Raw genomic sequence first — 22,760 nt, 5'->3', positions numbered from 1 at the left:
GAGGAACACACCTGCATTTCCTCTACCTAAATAAGATGCTTTTGGCAAACTCACTAACCACTTGTTAAAAAAAAAAAAACAAACAAAAAACCTAAAACAACAACAACAACAACAAAACCTCCAGAGAAAGAGGGAAAAAAAATAAAAAAAGTCCATTCCAGCTACAGATTAACATGCTGTAGCTGCCACCAGAAGTGCAGAGCCCCCCTGGCCTAAGCTCCCAATTCAGAAGGCATTTAAGCACATGTATAACCAAGTGTGGGAACAGGCTCCTTGAAGGCAATAGGATTACTCACTTCTTAAGAAGTTACCACATGTTTAAGTATCTGAATCGAGGCCTAATTACGGTGCTGGCCACCTCCTCGTGCACGCACAGCTGGGGCAGAGCTCACCAATCCCTCACAGCCATGAGGACAGGCGTTTGTCACACGGCTTTTTTTAGCTGCTAGGTTTTCTCGGGCAAATGATAACAAAAATCCTCAAGCCCTAAAAAATAATTAAAAAAAATTATTTTATAAATATCAGGTATTTACATGTGTGAAAATCTTTTAATGGGAAGTGTTTTTACACACTGATGAAATGTACAAGCAATGAAAAGGTACGTTGACATAGAAAAAAAAAAAAAAAACCCAACAAAACGAACCAAAAATCAAAGTATAAAATATATTACAGATCCACTGAAAGAAATTCACATGGAAGAAAAAAATTGACACAATAGAAACTTTTTTTTAAAAAATAGAAGATATATCACAAAAGCTTGAACATGTTTATTTTATGTTAGTACTAAAAATCAAGGAAAAAAGCTTCATATATTCTCATCACAAAAATATTTACCAGCCACTTTTTATTTCCACATTATGATTATCTGGCTCAGCAAGAGTTGAGGCTGAACTGTATCCAGACTACAGAAATCATTCCAGAAGGTTGTCTCAGTTTACAACTTACTGCAATTTACATTTTCTCCTCCTCTCAGCACCTTACTGCAAAGGTTCAAGAGGAATTAATAACAAATCGAGAAAGAGTAGGACAGATATTTGTATTTACAACATTCATCCGTGTTGCTGCCGAGCCATAGGAGCGGGAGCGGTCCCAGGAACCACCGAAGTCTTCAGAGCGCTCTGTGCAAACTCCCCTCAGCAGGGGCAAGGAACAGCATCAGAATGTACCAAAATCCAACGCCCTGGGCTCGGACAGTCTGTGAAACCCAACAGCCCCTGACCAAGGGCATCTCTTCGCCCCTGATTCACTGCAGAGACACAATCCCGGCAGCCGCGGGGGACACGGGCAGGGTGGATCCCTCCCGCAGCCGAGTCGGGGCAGGAGGTGCCACAGTGACCGCACGACTTCAGTCGCCTGCCAAGCCTTCAGTGTGCCCTGTGCTTCCTCTTCTTGTGTTTTTTATCCTTCCTTTTGTTGGCACACTTGGAGCAGAACCATTGCATCTCTTCTGGGGGTGCAGCCGTAAGCCCAACGCAAGGCCTGTGAAGGAGAGGAAAATATCACATCATCTCAGTGGAGTAACATTGCTTTTGTTTCTTACCCCCCAAAAAACGCAACTTTCCAGTGGGAGACATGATCTGGCCTTCAAATTAATATAGCAATTATCATTATCTTAATGAATATAATGATCGAAACATAAAAAACCTAAAACCCCATGATCGAAACCTAAGAACGCTTGCTTTGAAACAAAAGAGAAGTATCAAAAGCATACTCAGATAAAAAGTGTTATTTTAAGAGAAAATATGAGTGCACTTTCAGGTGTAATAGACTAGATTTAAAATAATTTCAAATGCTTCTTTAACACATCTGCAAAAACCCCTATGATTTTATGTAGCTTTAAAAAAAAATATCGCCTAAAAAGTGATTAATTTCCTCTAACCTTTTTATAAGAGCTGACATTTATATTACTGTTCATACAATGCTTCATAATTTGAACTGTCTATCTGTATACACTGTGCTCATAATCCTGTAGTTCTCACAAAATTACCAGAATCAGCAATATTTCCCAGCAGTTTCAAAAACAACCGTTATCGCCAATGCCCATTAATTAAAAAGTAACTCTCCTTCACAGCTTAAAATCTGCCTTTTCAAATTTCAGAGCAACAGAGATAAAAATATCTTCCAGATTATTAAATTGGACACAGTAAAGCTATTTAAATATTCCCAACGTCATGAACTATTAGGAAAAAAAAAGGGGTTTTAATAATACAGCCCAAATCTGCCAGTGCCTGGCAGAGCAGGATGGATGAGAGGAACTTACCAGTGATACCAATCATCGCAGTCATCACAGCCTATCATTGGACTGCCATCATCTGGCTTGTTACAGCCAGGACAGATCCAGATCTGGTTACCCCACTCGTCTCGGATCTGGTGCAGAGAAAAGCAAAGTTAGCTGGTTTTCAGGGCTAAGCAGGCAGGAAAATTGACATTAAAAAAAAACCCAACCAAAAGAAAGGTTTCTTGCTTATCTGGCCAAGCCATTCAGCAGCCCATGTTGTTACGTGTGAATTCTCTGATCATGAGAGCTCAGCGTTACGTCTTAATTGATTTCCCTACTCTGCTCATGATGACAAAATCATGTATTTTCCTGCATTGTCCTGTAAACCAGTAAAGCCAGTTACACCCCCCGACCTAAGCACAGGCATTCACACACAGAGCCAGGGCTTAAGGACACAATTGCCTCTCTGTCTATACTTTTAAAATTCGAGCCTGTTAATGGCAAGCAGGAGCCACGGCAGCCTCCTGCGTAAGATAACAGTTCTTATGTGCATGTAAAATATACAGCGCTGTGTGTATATATTGCTGCATTACTTATTAGCCAAAGTCTTCAACTCCAACGAGCTGATAAGATCAGGATATAAAAAAAGTTGTTACTGAGTAACTTTCCATTCCCCTTATGACATTTATGTCGTAGTACAATTTACTAAAGGGTAAATGAAACAAGAAAGGCAGATCATTTACAGTACTGGGCAGCTGCTCACTGGGTTCATCATATGCATTTTTTTAATGTTTATATCCTGCTTGACCCATTGTTTGTATTTTTAGATTTCCAGTGGTTCTCAAACAGCTCTTTGCTAAAAACATACACGCAAAATGTCACAGAATCCACCTAAAGGAGTGCAATTAACAATATAAAGTACAAAATGTCTGGGGCATTACCCTGACTCCACCACTCCTTTATGAAGATTTGCACATTATCGTTGAATCTCAAAACCAGAAACTGTTTTGTTCTCAGCTTTTGTGCATTTACACAGATCTCAGGCAATAACTTTTTGCTATCTGTACAGCTTATAAACATGATATTAAAAAGCAGCAGATGAAAAGCCCCAAATGTTCTTAGTAATAAAAAAAAATAGAAAAGCCACTACACGGTGGTCTGTACATCTTACACCACTTCCTGAAAAATCAATAGGAATGTACCAGAGCTGCGAGCAACACATCACTCTTCCCTGATTCCTCTTAAAGCTCTAAATGTTTTTGTGGTTTAAAGCTCAAAAATACAAGTCCCAGGAATACTAACCAGGGAACAATTCCCTTCCCAACAGAGATATGGAGTAGGCACCATCATAAAATTAACTCAATTTCCAAGCTGATTGATTGCAATAATCATTCCTATCTACCATCTAATCTCACATCTGCAAAGTCATTTTAAGTTGCTGGAGAAGCATCTGCTCCTCAAGTGAAGTGTCTGGGCTCAGAGTGAAGAGGTCCAGAGGCATTTTGGTGGGATAACCCTGCTGAAGAGTGAGGGAACACTGTGCCATGGTGCTGCAGAGAAGGGATGCTCTGGGATGTTGGGCTGAGGGTTACAAAACCTGCCTGAACACCTGGCTGCACCCCCATCATCCCCCAGCACGGGCACCCCATTTCTGGTGCTGCCTGTTTTGGGCACCGGCCCTTCCAGCTGTAAGCAGCACTGCCAGATGTTGCCCCATCAGAAAACAGACACCCTAACTTCTCCCAGCTTAGTTTTTCAGGTATTTTTTTCCCCTGCAGAATGCCTGCCTCACGGCTCTCAGGAGCTGGAGAGGGGCAGGGTGGTCTATAATCACAGAAACCTCTGCCTGTTTGTTAAACAAGAACTTGGGCTGCTAAATAAGGATATTAAAAATGTTGCATAACTTCTCATTCCTTAATGAGCCAAGGGTCATGCAAGGAGGGACAGAGTGTGACTGCTGTGTTAGTACAAACCACTGAGAGCTAATGAGCAGAGCACATAGACATATCCAACAGGAAGATGTGTATCCTTTCTTTTTTGAACTGTAAAATCACCCTCCTCTCCTCCCCTGCAGAAGGGAGTTGTGCACTTCTGTCACACTGACTCCACTCTTATCTCTAGAACAGCTTTCCCATGTGATCTGAGGAAAATCATTCTGTCTCCTGGATTTTCTTCATACAAGAGGCTAATAGTTATTAATCATTTTCTTCTTTCCCAACCTCTCTCTGAGCATTCTGACTTATAAATCTGTCACATCAGATGTCTCTCTACATGTGCACACAGTTGGGTCCTAATGCAATAAAGCCTTGGTTTCAACTATAATGTTGTAAAACATCACTTTTCACAAGGGCCTGGAGTGATAGTACAAGAGGGAATGGTCTTAAGTTGATGGGAAGTAGGTTTAGATTGTGTATTAGGAGAAAAATATTTACAGTAATGTGTACAGGTGAGGCACTGTACAGGTTATCCAGAGAGGTGGTGGACTTCCTGTCCCTGAAAGTCTTCAAGGCCAGGTTGGATGGGGCTCTGAATGACCTGGTCCAGTGCAAGGTGTCCCTGCCTGTGGCAGGGGGGTTGGATCAAGATGATCTTTAAGGTTCCTTCCAACCCAAACCATTCTGTGATAATTTATGGTTCTGTGAAAAGCAAATATAATCTGGAGCCTCCACATCCTCTGAATTCTCCATTAAGGTGCTAAGAGTATTACCACTGTAAGTACCTAGGCAAAGTTCTAGGTTTTTCTTTTTAAAACTAACATAATCTCTAAATTATTTCTTTTCATAATTACAGAAGACAATGGGATGTAGTAGAGCATTTAGGAAATGTTACTCTTAAAGTAAATTTTGAAACCTCTGGGCAATACTGTAATAATAGCAACGAAAATAATACTAGTGACTGTAATAATAAGAGTGACTGTGGGTTTACACCTGTGATACCAAAGGTGAGGCTGTGTCCTGCACCCTAAGGATATGCAGAGCCTGTGTGACATTGTCCAGTGCTGTAACTAACTCAGCAGTGAAATGTAGCAGCTGTTTAAATAGAGACCAGTAACATGATACAGCAGTTTAAGTCCAGCAGGGAAGCACCCTTCCACTAGAAATGCAGGTTAGATTTATATTGGAAATCAATACTAAAACAAGAATCATTAAAAAAAAAAAAAAATCCCGCATATATTGCAATTGAATAAAAGTAAGATTTAGGTGTTTTAAATGGTGAGATTTTTAAATTGCAGCTGAATAAGGTGTCACCAATCAAGCTGGAATTCAGCCAGGACAGGGAGGATAACAACACTGCTACCTTTGTGCTGCTTTTAAAGGATCAGGAATGCTCAGGACTTCACTTCTCACAGCATCTAAGCAGAAATCCTCAGCGGCACAGCAAGCCTTGTCCTACCCAGACATTCTTTTAGGGAATGCAGCTCCCATGTTACACAAGAGACTTTTCCAAAAGAATAGGAATGCTGAGGCCAAGGTCAGAGCACACGTCAAACACAGAAATGAAGTGTAGACTAAGGAACAATCTAAAGACTTCTGAGATGCGCAAACATCTGCAATTTCTGTATGTCAAGGAAACCAGGAAAGAGATTAGTGGACTCTACACATTTCAAATGAGGGCTAAGTCAAGTTCTTGATGTTGTATGAGGGTTTTGTACTTTACCTGACTGACAGCAAAATCTATGGTGAGTCTGACATTTGAGGTTTCAATTCAGCACTTTTGAAACCTACAAAAAACCTCTACCTCCAAAAATAAGTACTCTAGCACAGTTAGCAGAAAATATTATATGTGATTTAGTTGGATTTGCTAGAAGAAACTTAAATTTGGAACTGAGAACCAATGAAAAATTCAGTCCAAGTTGTAGTGTTTCAATTGAGTTATTAACCCCTCAAAATGTGTGTGGCAAGGAAGGCTGGACAAACAGCAGCTTAACAGAGAGCAACATCAGGAATCCAGGAACCATCAGCCTGAGATGATGAGCCACCCATGAGCTCACCAGTTCCAGAGAAGAATGCCCCTGGCACTGGGACAGAGCACGGCACGTGTTACCTACCACGTAAGTACTGACAGTCTCGGTCACCACGCTCCGAACGGGAGCTTTGGAGCCTCCAGCTGCTGACACAGCTGGGGAGGGTGGTGGGATCAGCACTGGTGAGATGGTGGCCTGTGGAGGAGGAGGAGCTGGAGCCGGAGGAGGGGTGACGTGAACAGGAGCTGGCACCGGCGATGGCACAGGCGGAGGCGTTTTGGGCCGCGCCGCGGGTGTGGAAGGTTTGGCCTCTGGAGCTGACACCACTTTGCTGATGACTCTGTGGGACCAACATTGAGAATTGTTAGAGCTGATGGGAGAGAAAGCAGCGATCGACCACCGGTTAGAGAGAAAGAAAATATAGAGCAGTTAATTCACGTCACCCCGGAGTCACCAAAGGGGCTGTTTCAATCCCACACCAGGACTGGTGTCATTGCTGCACTCATCCATTCACAGGATAAAGCACAGAGCCATTACAAAGTGAATGCCAGGACAGCCTGAGCCAGTCTGTACCTCACTGTCACATAAATATTCTCTGAGGCTTTACTAAACCTTGTTTTGTTAAGTTTTATTGCATTAGCTCAATTTGTGGGAAATATTAGAAAGGAAAGTTAATCAGCTGTGAACAGCACTGATTTTAATCTTCAAACTGAGAGACGGTATCATCCTGTTAAGATCCTACATTAGGGGATTCTGCAAATATTTGTTAGTTTGGTATTTCTTTCCCCAAATGTTTATGAAATCAGCAGTGGATCTAGTCAGGACAAATAAATGACGCACACTATACACTCAGCAGTTAAAATATTGCTACTTACTCGAGTAGCTGAAGTAGACAGGATGTAGCTCTAGTAAATACACTGTAAAGAACAATCTTGCCCAGGAAGGGGGGTACATAGAGGACCTAACGTTTATTAATGACTGTTGATACACAGTGTTATTGATGTGCATGCAATTTCACAGACAAGCCAGAAAAAACCCTCACTACAAGGCTCTAGGTTAGAAACATAAAGAGAAGGAAAAGGATGTTTTTTTTAAAGCAGAACAAAAAAAAAAAAAAACCCAAAACAACCAAAACCTCAAACAAAACACAGGATAGGTCTATCTGTTTTACCACATTTTGGTAAACCATTTAACAAATTTATTTATATTTGAATGGTAACTGTGGGAGTGCAATTGATTTGTTACAGGACTGCATGAAGAGGGTGACTTAAAGAAAGGTTAGACATTCCAGGGACAAGGATCGCTTCAGAAAGTAAAAAATGGAAACATTAGTAGAGAAACTATGACAAAAATCGCAACAACTCCTGAGAATCAGGAATGTCCAGTTCCACTGTCAATGGGAATTTTAAATTTAACTTTAGAGTTTATTCTAACTCTGATACTCCAAAGGCAGCACCACTATGATTGGACACATTGTCTGAATTTCAAGTCAATAAATTTCCAAGCCATCATTTGAGAAAGGCTTGGAATTACAAAGTATGTAAAGCGTGTCTGAGATAATGGTGCTTTTTCTCACAAGATATGTCACTTGCACTACAAAAGCAGAACTATGGCAAGTTATAGTAAAAACATACTCAGGAAACAAGAGCAATGAGTTTGGTAGTCCAGCTGCAGCATCACACCTTCTAGGAGTGAACAGGAGAAGAAAATCAAAGAGTGGAATCTAAAAAGTGATAGATGATTCTTCCATCAGCAGAGACATTCATATTACGTATGTCCCAGTGATTGCTTCAGGTACCTAATGTGGGGCTCAGGCTCTGTATATGTGTCAGTAAGGTGCTAGACTGTGAGTCAAAGTGCAGGAGTCTAAATTTATGTTGTCTGTGACTTGCAGGAGGAAGGAAGTCCTACTATCAGGCCATCGTGGGAGCAACCTACGCATCAAAACCAGCCTCCTTCTCCTGCTAATGGGGAACATCCAAAACCCCACTGTTATCTCCCACCAAAAAAGTTTTCTCTTTGGCTCACGATATGTTTCTGGTTCAGTGAAAGTCTCAGTGTGTGGCTCCTGGGGCTCCTGCCAGACTGGCCATTCCCAGCTCAAGATGCTTCTTCTCTGTCTTCCCCATTCCACAGACAGCCCTGGCTCCCAACGCTGAATGCCTAAGACCATGGTTGGTGCCAACACTCCCATGGTTTGCAAAGTCATCCTCATGACTGGAGAGCCACCTCTCGATAAACAAATTCTTAACTATAAAAAAAGCGAGGGTAGGGACAGACAGCAAAATATTGGCACAGCAGAAGTCATTTGGATGGTTTCAAACATCATTGTCCCTTCTTTTCCCTCCTCCCTCTCCTACCTCCCTCAAGTAAACAAAGTCCTGCTAGGAGTTCTTCAGGGAGTCAACCCTTCCCAAGTCTAGACTAGGAAATGTATTAGCTAATAGGGCTTTAAACACAACTTTGCACATAGTGTAAACAGTCTGAAAGAAGTATTAGCTAATACAATTTGAATAAGAGTGACCATGCCCAGCTAACACATGAAATTAAATTACAGAGTTTCTTGGTCTAAAGCCAGGTTCTCCTCCTGCACAGGGTCTTCGAAGCCACTCTGCTAATAACTGCAGAAGCTGCAAGGAACACCACATGTGAAATCTTCCAAAACTACAAATATTCATTAGCGAGCGACACACGCTCATTGATTGGCTGGCGTGCCTGAAGTGTGCAATTAGGACATGTTCAGTATATAGGGCAGCTTGTTTATCTTGATTTCAGAGCTCAGTTATCAAAACAGGAGATCGGCATTTTGGAGCACGCTTGGGCCTACCACTCCCTTGGGCTAATGAAGTTCAGAGACTTTAGACTCCAGAGTGGAGAAATGAATGGTTTTGTGCTACACCATTAGAGGTGATGGAGCAATCTCAGCGAGGGTGGTTTAGCCTGTCCTGAAGAAGGGGCTGCACACATGGCAACATGGAGGTGGGGAGAAATCAAAGGGAAATAGCAGTCCCACGACTGATAATTACTGTTACTTCAGACTTGGAGAGAAACCTCGTATCAAAACACTATGTAAATGATGGCAAGATTTATAAGCTCTATTTTATAGACAGGAAAACTGAGGCACAGAGCACACTGCAAGTAGGCGGCTCTCACTGCAGCGGAGCCTCGATTCACCTGGTGCCTGACTCCCACTGGGATCTAAACTCTTCCTTAGGACATCACCATACATATATTGTTACCTTCTTTCCCAAATGTGTTTTCATGTGTCCAAAATAATCACTTAGTCTGCAAGAACAGTACTACATGAAACAAACTTTCAGTTCCTTCTCCACACCAAACCAAGAACTTTAAAACTGAGGCTGAATGGGTATTTTTTGCAGAAATCAAACACAAATGAACATCAACCACCACCAACACAATCAGAATTCTGAGACAAGAACTGCGTTTCTCTGCAGACTGCTTGCCTGGCAATGTAGCACAAACAGATTCTCAACTGAAAGATAAAAGGTCAATTAAAAGTTGTTTTTGAATCAAAACAGTTCCTCCAGAATAAAGGGGTGTGAGAAAACCTTTGGAATAGATGTGGTACTACAGGCCTCCACAAATCGTGACTACAGGTTACCAATCCCTTTGAAAAAACACCCAGAATTAATGTAAACACTGTGTATTTGATTGCGTCCAACCTAAATTCACTTTGGATTTCTTTTTAAATGCCAGCAGGAGCTGTCCTGCTCACAGAACCTCAGTGTATTTAACATCGAGCACATGTATTGATTTGTCACAGAGTGCCCGGTAGGAACCAAGAAAACATATTTAAAAGTAATAAAAAGGGAAAAACCCCGAGGGATGTGAAATTTAAAGTGGAAGGACAGAAGGACAGAGAAATCCTCAAACACCATGATTACCAATTATTTTTCCATGGTTTTTTATAACCCCTTTGCTGAAAGAGCAGAACATAAAGCTTCCTGACAAAGGCATTTTTAAGTTACTTTTCTTCCTCACAATCTGTTCCAGTGCAAACAGCATTTCAACCTAATATGAGAACTTAATGAGATCTTCCATTGCCACTTCTGCTCAGCTGCATCAAGGCTGTGCTGGACCAAGACAAGAGAGTGTAATATCTGAGTCTCAGCTGAGGAGTCAGATCTCATGGAATCAAAGAATGGATTGGGTTGGAAGGGACCCTAAAGATCTTCCAGTCCCAACCCCTCTGCCATGGGCAGGGACACCATCCTCTAGACCAGGTTTTTCAGAGCCCCATCCAACCTGATCTCAAACACTTCAGGGACAGGGAGTCCACCACCTCCCTGGGTAACCTGCACCAGTGTTTCACCACCCTTATAGTGAAGATTCAACGCTTATCTACTGGTGTAAAACTGTGTCCAACACTGCTCCAAGGGGAAGGAAGAAAAGAAAACTTCAGAGAAGTTTTTCTGTTTCTTAGGAAGGTAGAGTGAATGAAAACCCATTTTAAATATCACTCCAGGGCAATCACCCTGTTCACAGTTATAGTTCCAAACCCAAAGTGTCAGCTTGCAGGCAAAGTGCAAATTCTACCAAGATTTGAAGTGTCGCAGCAGATCAGTTGGTTTCTAATTGGCTCCAAGTGGCAGGAGCTGTAACATACTACATCTGGAGCAAAATGAAGCTCCAAGGTGGGAAATGGTTTCCTATCTTTGGAAGTAATTTATTTGATCTCACTCTGATCCTCACGGCTGAAAGCCCCATTGACTGCTTCACCTAAACACAGGGGAAAGACATGCACCAAAAGGAAATGGCTTTTCAAAACCAGGAAAAGGCCACAGGGCAGAATGATTGCTATGGGGAATGAGCTCCAAAAAAATGCTGTAGCAGTACTTCTAAAGGTCTAGTAAAAAAATTACAGTAATCTTTGTTTCTCCTGAGAAACAGGGCTCCCAGGAAGCTGTTTCTCTGCCCAGAGGAAAAAAGTAACATTGGAAAAGTCCTAATTCTTTTCTGAACCCATGACCCATTTTTAAGCAAGGAGAAGGAGCTAAATGGGTCTCTGTATGTAGGAAAATGACATTATCAACTGCATTGACATAACTGAAATTGGTGCAATTCACTTGGATTATCAATCATCATATTATCTATTAGCTTTGATATTCCCTTATCAATACAAATTCCTTGATGCTAGAAAGTGACATAACTATTTTGTTACTGAAAAATCTCACTCCTGGAACTGAGATTGTTGTACCAGAAAAAACCTAAACACTCTAAGAGCTGTGGGTAAGAGTGTCAAAATCAGAAAATTCCCATATGGTTTAGATTCTTCAAAGATAAGAGGTGATGTTCTGAAAATTTTATTCCAGCCCTGGAGGAGAATCAGTGTGATTTAAGTTCTCTAATGCAGGCTAATTCTCATATTACTATTAGAAAGGGAAATTTATTTGCTGTTTCATGCCCTGCTGAATATTTTTTTCTGTGCAAACAAGTAATATTGGCAAACAGAAGCTCCACAAGCACAAGCACAAGTGACCAACTTGTTAGTTTTGTAGAGTGCCAGAATGCACCAATGAAGCCCCAAGCAATTTTGCAAAGTGAAAAGACTTATCACTTTCTAGAGCTCCCTGACAGGAGGTGCAGCCAGGTGGGGGTAGGTCTTTTCTGCCAAGTAACAAGTGAAAGGACAAGAGGAAACGGCCTCTAGTTGAGCCCGAGGAGGTTCAGATTGGGAAATGATTTCATGAAAAGGGTTGTGAAGCACTGGAACAGGCTGCCCATGGCAGTGGTGGAGTCACCCATCCCTGGAGGGATTAAAAGACATGTAGATGTGACACTTGTACACACAGTTTAGTGACGGACTTTGCAGTGCTGGATTAATGGTTGGACTTGATGACCTAAGACGTCTTTTACAACCTAAATTATTCTATTCTAACATTATGGCAAAACCCCACAAACATTTGGACATTCAGTCCAGCTGACATTCCCAGCTAACCCCTTTGCTTTATGGACACATGCACTGCTGAAATTGAATTACAGGTTTCCTACTGTTTATTTTCCCATTACTTTAAGTGAAACAGAGTTCTGCCCTCAGCCATCACCCTCTGTATCTGTTACACCCAGAGTATTTCTCCCAACAACCACAAGCACCTTTCTGTCGATGACTCCTAAATCTCTCTCCCATTTTCTCACCTTTCTGACTTACACCTCTGGATGGTTCACTGCCAGTCTGACAAAACAAAACTGAGCTGGTAGCGTGGCGTCTTGGTATCTTACATCTTTTTTCTTCTCTTATCATCAATAACAAACATCTTCAATGTTAAAACCACCTGGCACCAACCCCTTCTGCTGAGCTCTCAAGAGCAAAACCAGAACCTGGTAAAACATGTTTATGTCAACTCTTTGCAAACGTTCTCTTCTATGTTCCCAGCAAACTGCCTTTTACTGTCCTTTGTTTTGGGAAATGTTATGGGATGCATGATCTAGGAGCTTGCCCATAAACCAGTCCAATATCCACCCAACTGGCAAAGAACATGAATTGTATTAATGACCAGAAAGTTGTATCAGTATGGGTTTAAAAAATCTTTAAAGCTGTAATTTTCAGCTTGTTACTAAGCTTGTTTTTGAAAGAAACAAGACAGAAGGTCCTGGACTTGGAGACTGTGTACAGCTAAAGTTGTAGCTAAATTGCTAGCAGGACAACTTCACTAAATTCAGGTAGGACCTGAATTGTGTTCTTTTGTGGCTATTTCTTTATGGTCTTCTTGTCCACATCCAGCTCCCAGGAACCATTCCACAAATCCTTGGGTCTGTGGAGTTTCCTCACTTTTGTTTAAAAACATTAACAAAAGAGTGAATAAAAAGAAGCACCTCTGTCAAAGACAGGACAAATCACCATCTTTCTCTTGCAGTCATCCTCTATGGAAAGTTTATTTTTGAAACAAATACCCATCTGCCTTTCTAATCTTTCACACATATTTGATTTCTGTTGTGCTTCATAAGGGCTTCTGTTGTGCTCATGGCCATTTACACAACCAATTCTCTCATGTGTTTAAACCTGCCTGAAGTATTTTTTTTTTAATTGTGGTATACAGTATACTTTTTTTTTTTTTTTTTTTTTTTTTTTACTCTTGAGCAATAAGCAGCAAAATCAAAGAATCTCAAAGTAAGTTGTTTGGTTTTCTAATGACTCAAGCCTTTTTATGGATTCACTTTTGGAGTCATCATCAAATGTGGCCAGCAGCAAAATGAAAATAATTTGCCACAGACTACTACCTGCCATAAACAGGATAAATAATTAGTCGGGGTAGCTTCAGTAATTAAGAAAAATAAAAGGGAAAAAAAAAAAAAAACAACCTAAGAACTACATATGAAGTTGTAAATTTAATTCATGCTCAAGGAAGAAAAAGCTGTGCTAAATCACCTCTAGAAATATAAACAAAAATGATAATTTACTTCATTTGGTAAAAGGGATATGGTATTTTTTACCGTTTTTTTTTTTTTTTTTTAATGTAAAAGCTGTAATCTTATAGCAAGGGAGAGGCTGGGGAACCTCCACCAAAGTGAAAGAGCCTTTTGGATGGATACAGGACCACACATGGGGATTTTACAGCAGGATTTGGGCCAATATGTTACACTAAAAAAGAACAATTGGGAAAGGGATATGAATCATAGCTGAGACAGTATCTTCATTAAAATACATTTAGCCTTTAAAAAGGCACCAAAAATCAGTCCTCCAGCTCCTCTTATAATTTAAAAGACCACAGAAAGAGAAATGTGGGTATGTCAGTAAATACGCTCACAAAGATTGATGAAAGCTGTAAAGATCACTGGAATTCCTTCAGCACACCTTGGAGAGGAGTAAGATCATTTTTCATTACTCTGCCTCCTCACTTAGGTGGTCTATTGATCATATCAAAAATGATTTCACCATTACATGCTCTTTTACAGCAGAAGTTGGATTGACACCCAGAGCAGTAGTTCTGTCAACGCACAGTTAACATGGCCTTTCCCTGCTAAAATAATTGGGATGCTCATTAGCACGGCAATAAACACAGACTTTTACTGCTTGCCCTCTATTGTTTAATTTTCCCAAACAGCGGTTAGCCCTTCTCCATTTTTCTCCCTGAAGTATGATTTTTTTTTTTTTTCCCCCCTCTCCTCTTTAATTCCTCAATGAATTCTCCTCTGGAGCTTCCCCTTGAATAAGCAACGTCTCGCAGGGTAACCAACACCGCCCACAGCTGTGCCCCACAATAGCCCCACGCTGCTGCCACTCCGTCTGTCCAAGGGTTTGGTCACGGTGCCTTAACTGCTCCAAACACTGCCCTTATTCATCAAAATGTGCAGAAGGAGGGGCTTCCAGCAGGATTCCTTTACCTGTTTCGCCACCACAAAACAGTGCAATAAATGGAATGGGTCATGAGCTACTTGGCTGGTAATGCAAACCTAAGGCTTGACAAGTCAATAAAAAGCCAATCCTTCCCTCCCCACATGTAGGGAGCCAAGGCTGGAGGCAAACAATTTGAATAGGCCTGTACAGGGAGCTTAATGAACCCCATTATTCAGCTTTTGTGGGCAAACACTATGAAGACAATAATGTAAATTATCAAAGTCTGACTAGTGCTGCACCAAATGGCACCCAAAGTTCAAAAGTTTCTTCGCACCCTCTGATTTATCCGTATGAGAACAATCCTATTAAAAACTGAAGCTCCTGAATATACCCCAAAGATGATTCTGTAACAATTAGGTGCATTCTTGGAAACTGCATAAGGCAGAATTCTAGTTTAACTCAAACTAGCAGTAAAGTCTTGGATATCGTATCAGCTTTTTTTCCACAACTCACATAGAGCTTGAACAGTTTTAAAAGACCACATGCATGTTACAGCAGCAACTCAGATCCCCAGTGAGCTCTGGGGAGCACCAACATTGTCCTTGCCTGTCTTCAGCCAGGTCAAGAAGAAGCATATGGATGTATTTGTTAAAACCTTCTTCTCTCCCCGCTCGGTGCCATGACCTTTTTTAAAGTCTGATTGTGTAGGTGTGTGTGCAGTTCTCCCAAGAAAATTCAATCTCTGGAGAGTCTGCAACTCAACTCTTTCGTAAATTAAGTTTGTTGTAGATAGAAGATTGCTCATTAAGGCATCTCTTTTTTGGTGAACATACACTTGGTGGCACTCTGTATGCTACAAGTGAGATTATACAGTTCTGTGGGGTTTCAAAAAATATGAGTGAAGAACTGATTTACTGCACTTTTGTGCTGAACATAAAATAACAAATTTTTGAGCAAATAGAACTGAAATAGGGCAGGGTTAGATTGAATATTGGGAAAAAATTCTTCCCTGTGGGGGTCGTAGAAGTTCTTAGATGGATAATCAAGAAACTTGGTGTAGTAAACTAGGTTATCCTGTCCTCCTAGTCCCAAAAATACTCTTCTGGGTCACTGATATTACACAGAGAGATCACATCTACGATCACAGGATAATTTCTCTATCTTGACCCTTGGTTTTGAGATCCTCTACATAGGACGTCAGCAGGTTCTTCTCATGGCTTTTGTCATGGGGGTATCACGCAGCTGAATGAGACTCCACACAAAAATAATCTGGCCTTGGACTGATAAAATCCTACCAAGTAATAAAGATTTCTAGTGGGGCCAACTAAGTATCTGGGTAAAAAAATTTTTTTCATCCCTTAATCCTTTTAGGATTTTATTTTACAATCCACAGATTATTTAATATACATTTTTATAGCCACACACACACACATATCTGAGCATGTGTGTGATTTGTTTTTGGAGAAAGTCACGTATCTACTCACTTAAAAAAATACAGAAGACAAGGGGTAATTTCATTAGAGCAGCAGGTCAGGTTTACCAGTTAAACATTGTTAAAATGCCTGTCTTTCCCCTTCTTCCTGTCTGCTTTCCAGGTTCCCTGCTGATGGCAGAGTGATGACATGAGTCTGGAGCAAAAGTCTGAAATTTTAAGGTAAATTTGGAGACCTGATTTCACAAAAAAACATATATCCTGCTTCCAGGGTACAGAAACACTGAAACAGCACCCAGTGAGTAGTACTGTGCTTTGTGGTCTGGCATTAGTGTCAGCAGCCATGTGGTTTTTCTTAAAAGCTGTATTTAAATGTAGGATAAATTTATCAGAAGTATCAAACATTACAGCATGTACTTTTGCTGAAGTTTATGTTAGCTGTAGTAGTAGCTGGAATGTCAACAACTTATCAATAGATATGATTTTAAAAAAAACTTGTGTATGAAAAATGATAGCGTTTAGGAAAAAAATAACAAGACAAAAAGAAGCCATGATGTAATTGAATAAAAATATTAAACTCTACTCATCATTTGCAGTTCATTTAAAATTTAAAAGCCTGTGTTTTTTGTTTTGCTTGTTTTGTTTTGAGAAAAGATAGCATCTCTAGTTCCTTCCTATACTAACTCAGTTAGCAATCTACCTTGATAACACTGGAATGGAAAAAAAAAAAAACCCTTCCAACATATCATTCAAATCATATCTAAAAAGGTGGTCATAAATATTTTAGAACCCAAGCAAACCAATAAGAGCAAGGCCCATTAAGGATAAGATCTTTTACAACAAATTAAATAAAACAATTTATTGAAGCCTGGACTTGAGATAAACTAGATTTACTAGCTGACCTTTTATTCATTTAAAGAACAAAATTAGCTCTAATTGCATTAGAATGGAATCCAGTAAATTTCTTCTAATGTGGCATCCATGCAAGTATTGCTGTAATTGTTTACAACTAAGATGGAAATGCTTTGATAATACTCTACTTTCTTCTTGTTTTACTGTGCAGTTAAAACACTTGCAAAAAAACTCTATAAGTAGGACAGTTTTTTCAATATTGGTTTGTCCATCCTTCAGCAATAATACATTTTCATGTCTATTAACCCAATGTTGTTAATAGCCACTTCTCTGGAGCTAAAGCGTGTTGTAAGAACATTTGCACTCCAGACAAGCCTCAATGCAGGTATTACTTTGAATCTGGGAGAAATATGTATTTTTATTCACGAACACAAGAGAGAAGACTTTCCTGCTGCTGCCATCACCTCTTTGCACACTGGTCTAAGCAGAGGAGTCAAGAAGTAAAATTATAAAATCAGAATGATTTGGGTGGGAAAGGACCTTAAAGATCATCCAGTTCCAGCCCCCCACCATGGGCAGGGACACCTTCCACCAGTCCAGGTTGCTCCAAGCCCCATCCAACCTGGCCTTGGGCATTCCAGGGATGGGGCAGCCACAGCTTCTCTGGGCACCCTGTGCCAGGGCCTCACCACCTTCACAGGGAAGAATTTCTTCCTCATATGCCATCTAACGCTGCCCTCTGTCAGTTTGAAGCCATTCCCCCCTATCCTGTCATTCCATGCCTTTGCAGAAAGTCCCTCTGCAGCTTTTTGGGAGCGCCTTAGGCACTGGAAGGGGCTCTAAGGTCTCTCCACAGCTCTCACTTCTCCAGGTTGAAGAGCCCTAACTGCTCACTGCACTGCAAAGGCATTTTGCTGACCACTGCTGTGATACTCAGTCAACTTGTGTTGGAGTTGTGCTGAGTTTATGGTGTGATGTGAATCTCCATTCCATGCACCACCAATCTGACACTTTTGCTTCAGACACCTGAAAGCCCTATGGCCTCATAAAGATCTGCAAGTGCTTCTATTAAAGATGTTCTATATGAAGTTCCCCCAAACAAATTAACTTCCAACTGAACAGGTACTTGAGTACTTCCAAAAGCCTCCAAAAATCTCTATCAGAGAAATTGAAATAACCAAATTCTCCATCTAGTTTCTATTTGTATCAAATTCTAAGCATCCATAAGAATTTTCCTTGCACCTTTCCATGGAGATTCATGGTATCCTCAAACAATCCCATGCCAGTTAACTCCAGGGACAGGCTAACTGAAACACAACATTTTTATATGATAATTGCCAGATATTTAGAACCTCATTACCAACACAGATGAAACATAAGTTTGATTTTCCCTTACTATAACACATCAAAAAGCTTTTCTTTCTACCTGTTATGAGGTCCTCAGATGGGGGCCAAGGTGCCACTAAAGATGCAAAAATGAATCTGGGATTAAAGTGAGTTTCCCAAAAGCCCGTGAAACAAGATGTCAGTATCTCAGACCCAATTAGGGCTGGCAGGGATGACAATGATGCACCCACACGATTTGTAGCAAACAGATGGAGTCTGAAGTCCCCTCTCAAAATGTGTGTGGGTATGAGAAACACTGTGGTGAGGTTAGAAGACAACTGGTGCTAAAATACGGCTTCAGAACTTCAATTCAGAAGTTCTGCCATGAAAATTTCCCCCATATAAACACTCTACAGTCCTTGAAAAAGCAGAATTTAAAAGTATCCATGGCTCCTGAAGGAAGAAAATGGATTTGTGGGCTTTCAAGGGACAGCATGTCCAGCCATGCACAAATCATGCTCAGCAGGACAGACAAGTATTCTGAGAAAGCTGGAACTTTGTACAGCAACCCGAAGCACAGAAATTTTAGACCACGCTCAAATACTGTGGAAGGAAGAAGGCAAAAATGGTTAATAACTGGGGTGTGGGTGTCCCTTAGGAACCAAGGAATGACTGAAGTCCCTCAGCAGCTTCAAAGCAGTAAAAGCCATGGTTACCTGCTGGGGAGAAGTAGGACAGCAGAGAAAAAGAAAATAATCATAAAAATCCAATTTAACTTCAAGAGCAGAAAAATTAGTGATTAGGGGGTTTAGTTCTTAATGGCTCTCTAAAAGAAACCACTGCATTAGCAGTATTTCATGTCAGGAATGGAAATGAAAGATCTATGTGGTGCTCATGTTTATCATGGGACATGAAAGTGTGCTTTGTGCCATGAAATCAACACGAGAAACCTGATTAAAAGAAACCCTTCACATACAACACAGAACCAGCCTAAGAAGCCTGGTGACACATGGTTTCCCCAGCCTCTCCAGCCTCCTGTTTATGTTGGATGATCTCAGGATAGGGATCACCCTATTTATGCTCATCCAGTACAAAGTAACTATTATTTGTACAACAGCACCCAATAATTAGGGAGCTAATGAACCAGCACTTGAAATGCGTTAAGTACACTCATGAATAATCATCAACAGTTATAATAAAACAGATGTGTATAAAGGAATTCCAACTGTTATGTTTTAAAGCATAAAACAACTGTTAGCTGGGGAGTGTTGTGAAACTCTGCTGTAGGTTACACTCAGAATAAGCATCCATTACAGAAACCTCACTAAATGTCACTGGAGGCATCATACCAGCCTAAATGGAGTCTTGTAATCCATGCCCTAGAAAAACACGGAATGGGACACACAGTAGGACAGATGGAAGGTGATGGGTCTCACTTGGAGAATGCACTTTGCTGTATAAATGTAATTTGGCACTAATTTTTTTCCCAAAAGAAGAGCTCCCACAAGTGCCTGAGGATGGACTGTGGTGAGCACACACCTCACAGATGGATTTATTGGTACTTACATCTTGTCTTGGCCTGCGCCCACTCTTAAAGTCAGCCGAGGAATAACCGGTGATGGAGCTGGAACAACTGGTTCCACCTTTATCTGTACAGGGGAACACAATCATCAATCAAAGACTGCAAGCAGACTCCCAAAATACATTAATTACATGAAAGCACTGATGGAGTTAACCAGAGGATATCAACTTAATGAGACAGAACTACGACAGGCTAATCACTGCTCTCTCCCACTTCGTCCCATGGTGTGGATGGGTCCCAGTCTGAGGGGACTCTCAGCCATGGCAATTCACAAATACAGACTCTAAGCTAAAAAAAAATCAACTTGAAATTTTGCTGCATTTGTACCTCCTGATACAATTTGTTAGCAAATCTTCCTGATTAAGTCCTTTCCTAGAGACACAAAACTTCCAGTTTGTTTCTAAACAACGATAGAAAAGCTTTGATTTTAGTACTCAAACTTGTCAGGCACCCATTGATGTTTGCACGTTTTTCTGAGATTTATATTTAATTATTTCCCAGGTTCATCACATAAATGTACCATGACACTCTTGAGTCAAAAGGAGAGACAAAGGAAGCAAATAAACACCAACACTGAATACTTTATGAAAGTTCTTATCCACACAGGTATAACAGCTACTGCATTTTACTGCAATTAGGCTGAGGTTTTTAATGACTATTTTTCAAGTGGCCTGGGATTCCAGTCTTGGTATCTGGTGGAGTTTAGACCACTTGAATATGTCCTTGAACTTATGGAACCAGTATATGCCAAAATTACCAACTCCCATTGAGCTACTGGTTTGCAAAACCTGTACAGAATGACCACAGATGCTACAGCTGACACTGTAATGATTCTCCAGGCATTCATTACTCAACTTATATCCATATATGACAAGTGTATATACATTAGAGAGAGAGAGAGAGAGAGAGAGAGAGAGAGAGAGAGAGAGAGAGAGCGAGCTGGAGATTGATCGCATTTTTGAGCATGTGTGTCACCATATTTAATAAAACAACTACTTGGCTGAATCTGCTCCAGGAACTTAAGAGACAAAACGAATATGCATATACTAAATGTAAATCTGATGAAATCTCCAGTTTTGTAAAACTTTCCCAGAAAAAGGGAGGGCAAACAATCAATGCAAAGCACAGAAAGCAGTGTTGGAGAGAGCAGGCCAGAGTGGGAGGGCTCAAGTGGGACTTATTTTGAGAAAGGGAATAACAAAATCTCATTCCATGCATTTTGGCAAAAGAATTGGAGCTGCTCTCTCAAAGGTGTCTAGGCCAGAGAGAGAGGAGCAGCCTGAGAGGTGTTCCTGCTTTGACACAGTGAACCATGCTTTGCAATACAGCTCACCATGGATATGGATTAGCTGATTTCACAGGCCTCTCTCCACTCTTTGTTTACGTAAAACCACTTTTTGTTACATCATACCCCTGGAGTGTTGCAAGAGCAAGAGCATTTTTCCTCTGAAGCTTCTAAAGCCTACAACAATTTCTCTGCCATCTTCCATAGGTGAGTCTTTTCTCTGTTTTCCCAGTTTCTTAACCTGTAACATCACCCAGAGCTTAAGAGACTGAAACTGAACCCCGGGTACTGGAGGCTCAGGACTGTGGCTTTGCACAAGCTATCTTGCCTCTTTTCCTGCAGGTTTCTCCCCCTTCTTTAGTGCCTGTTTTGAATACAAAACGTCTTAGGACAGGCACTGCTGCTGCAGCTTCCAGCACACAGCACAGAGAGATGCCCATATCGTCTATAAAGGTCCTTGGTACTGCCCTAAACAATGGTGGTGTGGGCTCATGGGCCAGAACAAAAGCACATAAACCACTTCTTTACGCTCAGACATCAACATCACAGTCTGCTGGGAGAGGAAAACAGGGCTCCATCACAATGCTAAATCTTATCCTTTGATATCCAAGAGGAGAGGAAGCATCTTCCTATAACATGGGTTTGTGCGTAGGGTTTACATCATTAGACCAGGAGAAAACTAAGGAGCATTCACAGTTACATCCTGCTGAGCTTTGTCTTCCTCCACACTGATGCCAGGATTTTGATAGAGAAGCAAGGGCAGCTTGTTTTGGGGAAGCTCTGGCAAGCCCTGCCCTGGTGCAAGGATGGCTCCATTTCTTATGAAGCAGTTCCTCAACTACTTTAGTTTCCAGCTCAGCTTATTAAGGTTAGCTAAAACTGGGTCAGCAGCTGCTCCCTGAGCTGCTCAGTCCTTCCTACAGCATGCCTGGTAATCTCTGGAGTACAAGTGGGGTGTAACTGCTCCAAGTGTTTGCTTTTCATTTGGTGGAGCTCGCAAGGCAGCGCCCCAGATCTCTTTTTCTGGCACTGAGGGCAGCACCCAACGCCACTGCAGGGCATGGAGCTGCAGGCAAGCCCGGAGAAAACACTTTTCCTCCTTGGTGCCACCACCAAACACTCCCAGCATGAAGCCTTCAGCCTCTGTTTTCTGCCATTTATGCAGTGTACTGTTTGCTGCTCTGTACCTTTCAGCAGCCTGAGGCAAAATTCCAGGAAAAACTTGATAAAAAGCCTCAATCACCCAAACAGGACGGGATGCGCACTTAGGTAACAACTATAAGGCTCAAAAATGGGAACACTACAGCTGAGTCAGTCTGTTGTTTAACTACAGCAAGATTAGGAATGGGACTCATATTTTCTCCTGGCCATCAGGAGCTGAAACTGCAGCGAGCCCACGAACTCATCTCCCAGGTTGTGCTCACACCTCCGAGGCGGACGCGCTGTGGCAGATTAAACATCCAAAATGTAACTTGATCGTTTGCTCTTGCAGCACAACTGCTGCCTAAATAAGTCATTGTGTGATCTAAAAGCTAAATTAAGGAAACATGTACTTTTAGGGGTTAAAACGAAAGAGCAGCATTCTGGAGTAATACTGGGAATTGGGGCCAGCAGAAGAGCATTTACAGTGGATTACTAAGCTTCCCAAATCACCAAAGAGGTAAAGTCCAGCAATATAAGACTTCTTTGTAGCTAACTAAAAATACATTGTCAGTGGATTTGTCCAGTTTTATGTATAAGCAATACTTCTTTCACCTGAACTAATACTAGTAGTCATATAAGCCCCTTATTGCCATGTGCTGCAT

General features: G+C 41.2%; 1 protein-coding gene across 1 annotated transcript in view; it reads right to left on the bottom strand.

Annotated features, from left to right (window-relative positions):
* Positions 1-827: 827 nt before the first annotated feature.
* The window catches only part of TAF3 (TATA-box binding protein associated factor 3), a 112,530-nt gene continuing 90,597 nt past the window's right edge, over positions 828-22,760 (bottom strand). Inside the window, exons 4-7 of the mRNA XM_040063014.1 lie at positions 19,655-19,737; positions 6,267-6,522; positions 2,261-2,367; positions 828-1,479 (exon numbers count right to left, since the gene is read on the bottom strand). Of these exons, the coding sequence (XP_039918948.1) occupies positions 1,365-1,479; positions 2,261-2,367; positions 6,267-6,522; positions 19,655-19,737 (561 nt within the window). The 3' untranslated portion in view covers positions 828-1,364. The remainder of the gene's footprint in view (positions 1,480-2,260; positions 2,368-6,266; positions 6,523-19,654; positions 19,738-22,760) is intronic.

This window comes from Hirundo rustica, chromosome 4, assembly GCF_015227805.2.
Source record: "Hirundo rustica isolate bHirRus1 chromosome 4, bHirRus1.pri.v3, whole genome shotgun sequence".
Classification (NCBI taxonomy): domain Eukaryota; kingdom Metazoa; phylum Chordata; class Aves; order Passeriformes; family Hirundinidae; genus Hirundo; species Hirundo rustica.
This window is presented reverse-complemented; position numbering and strand designations above follow the sequence as displayed.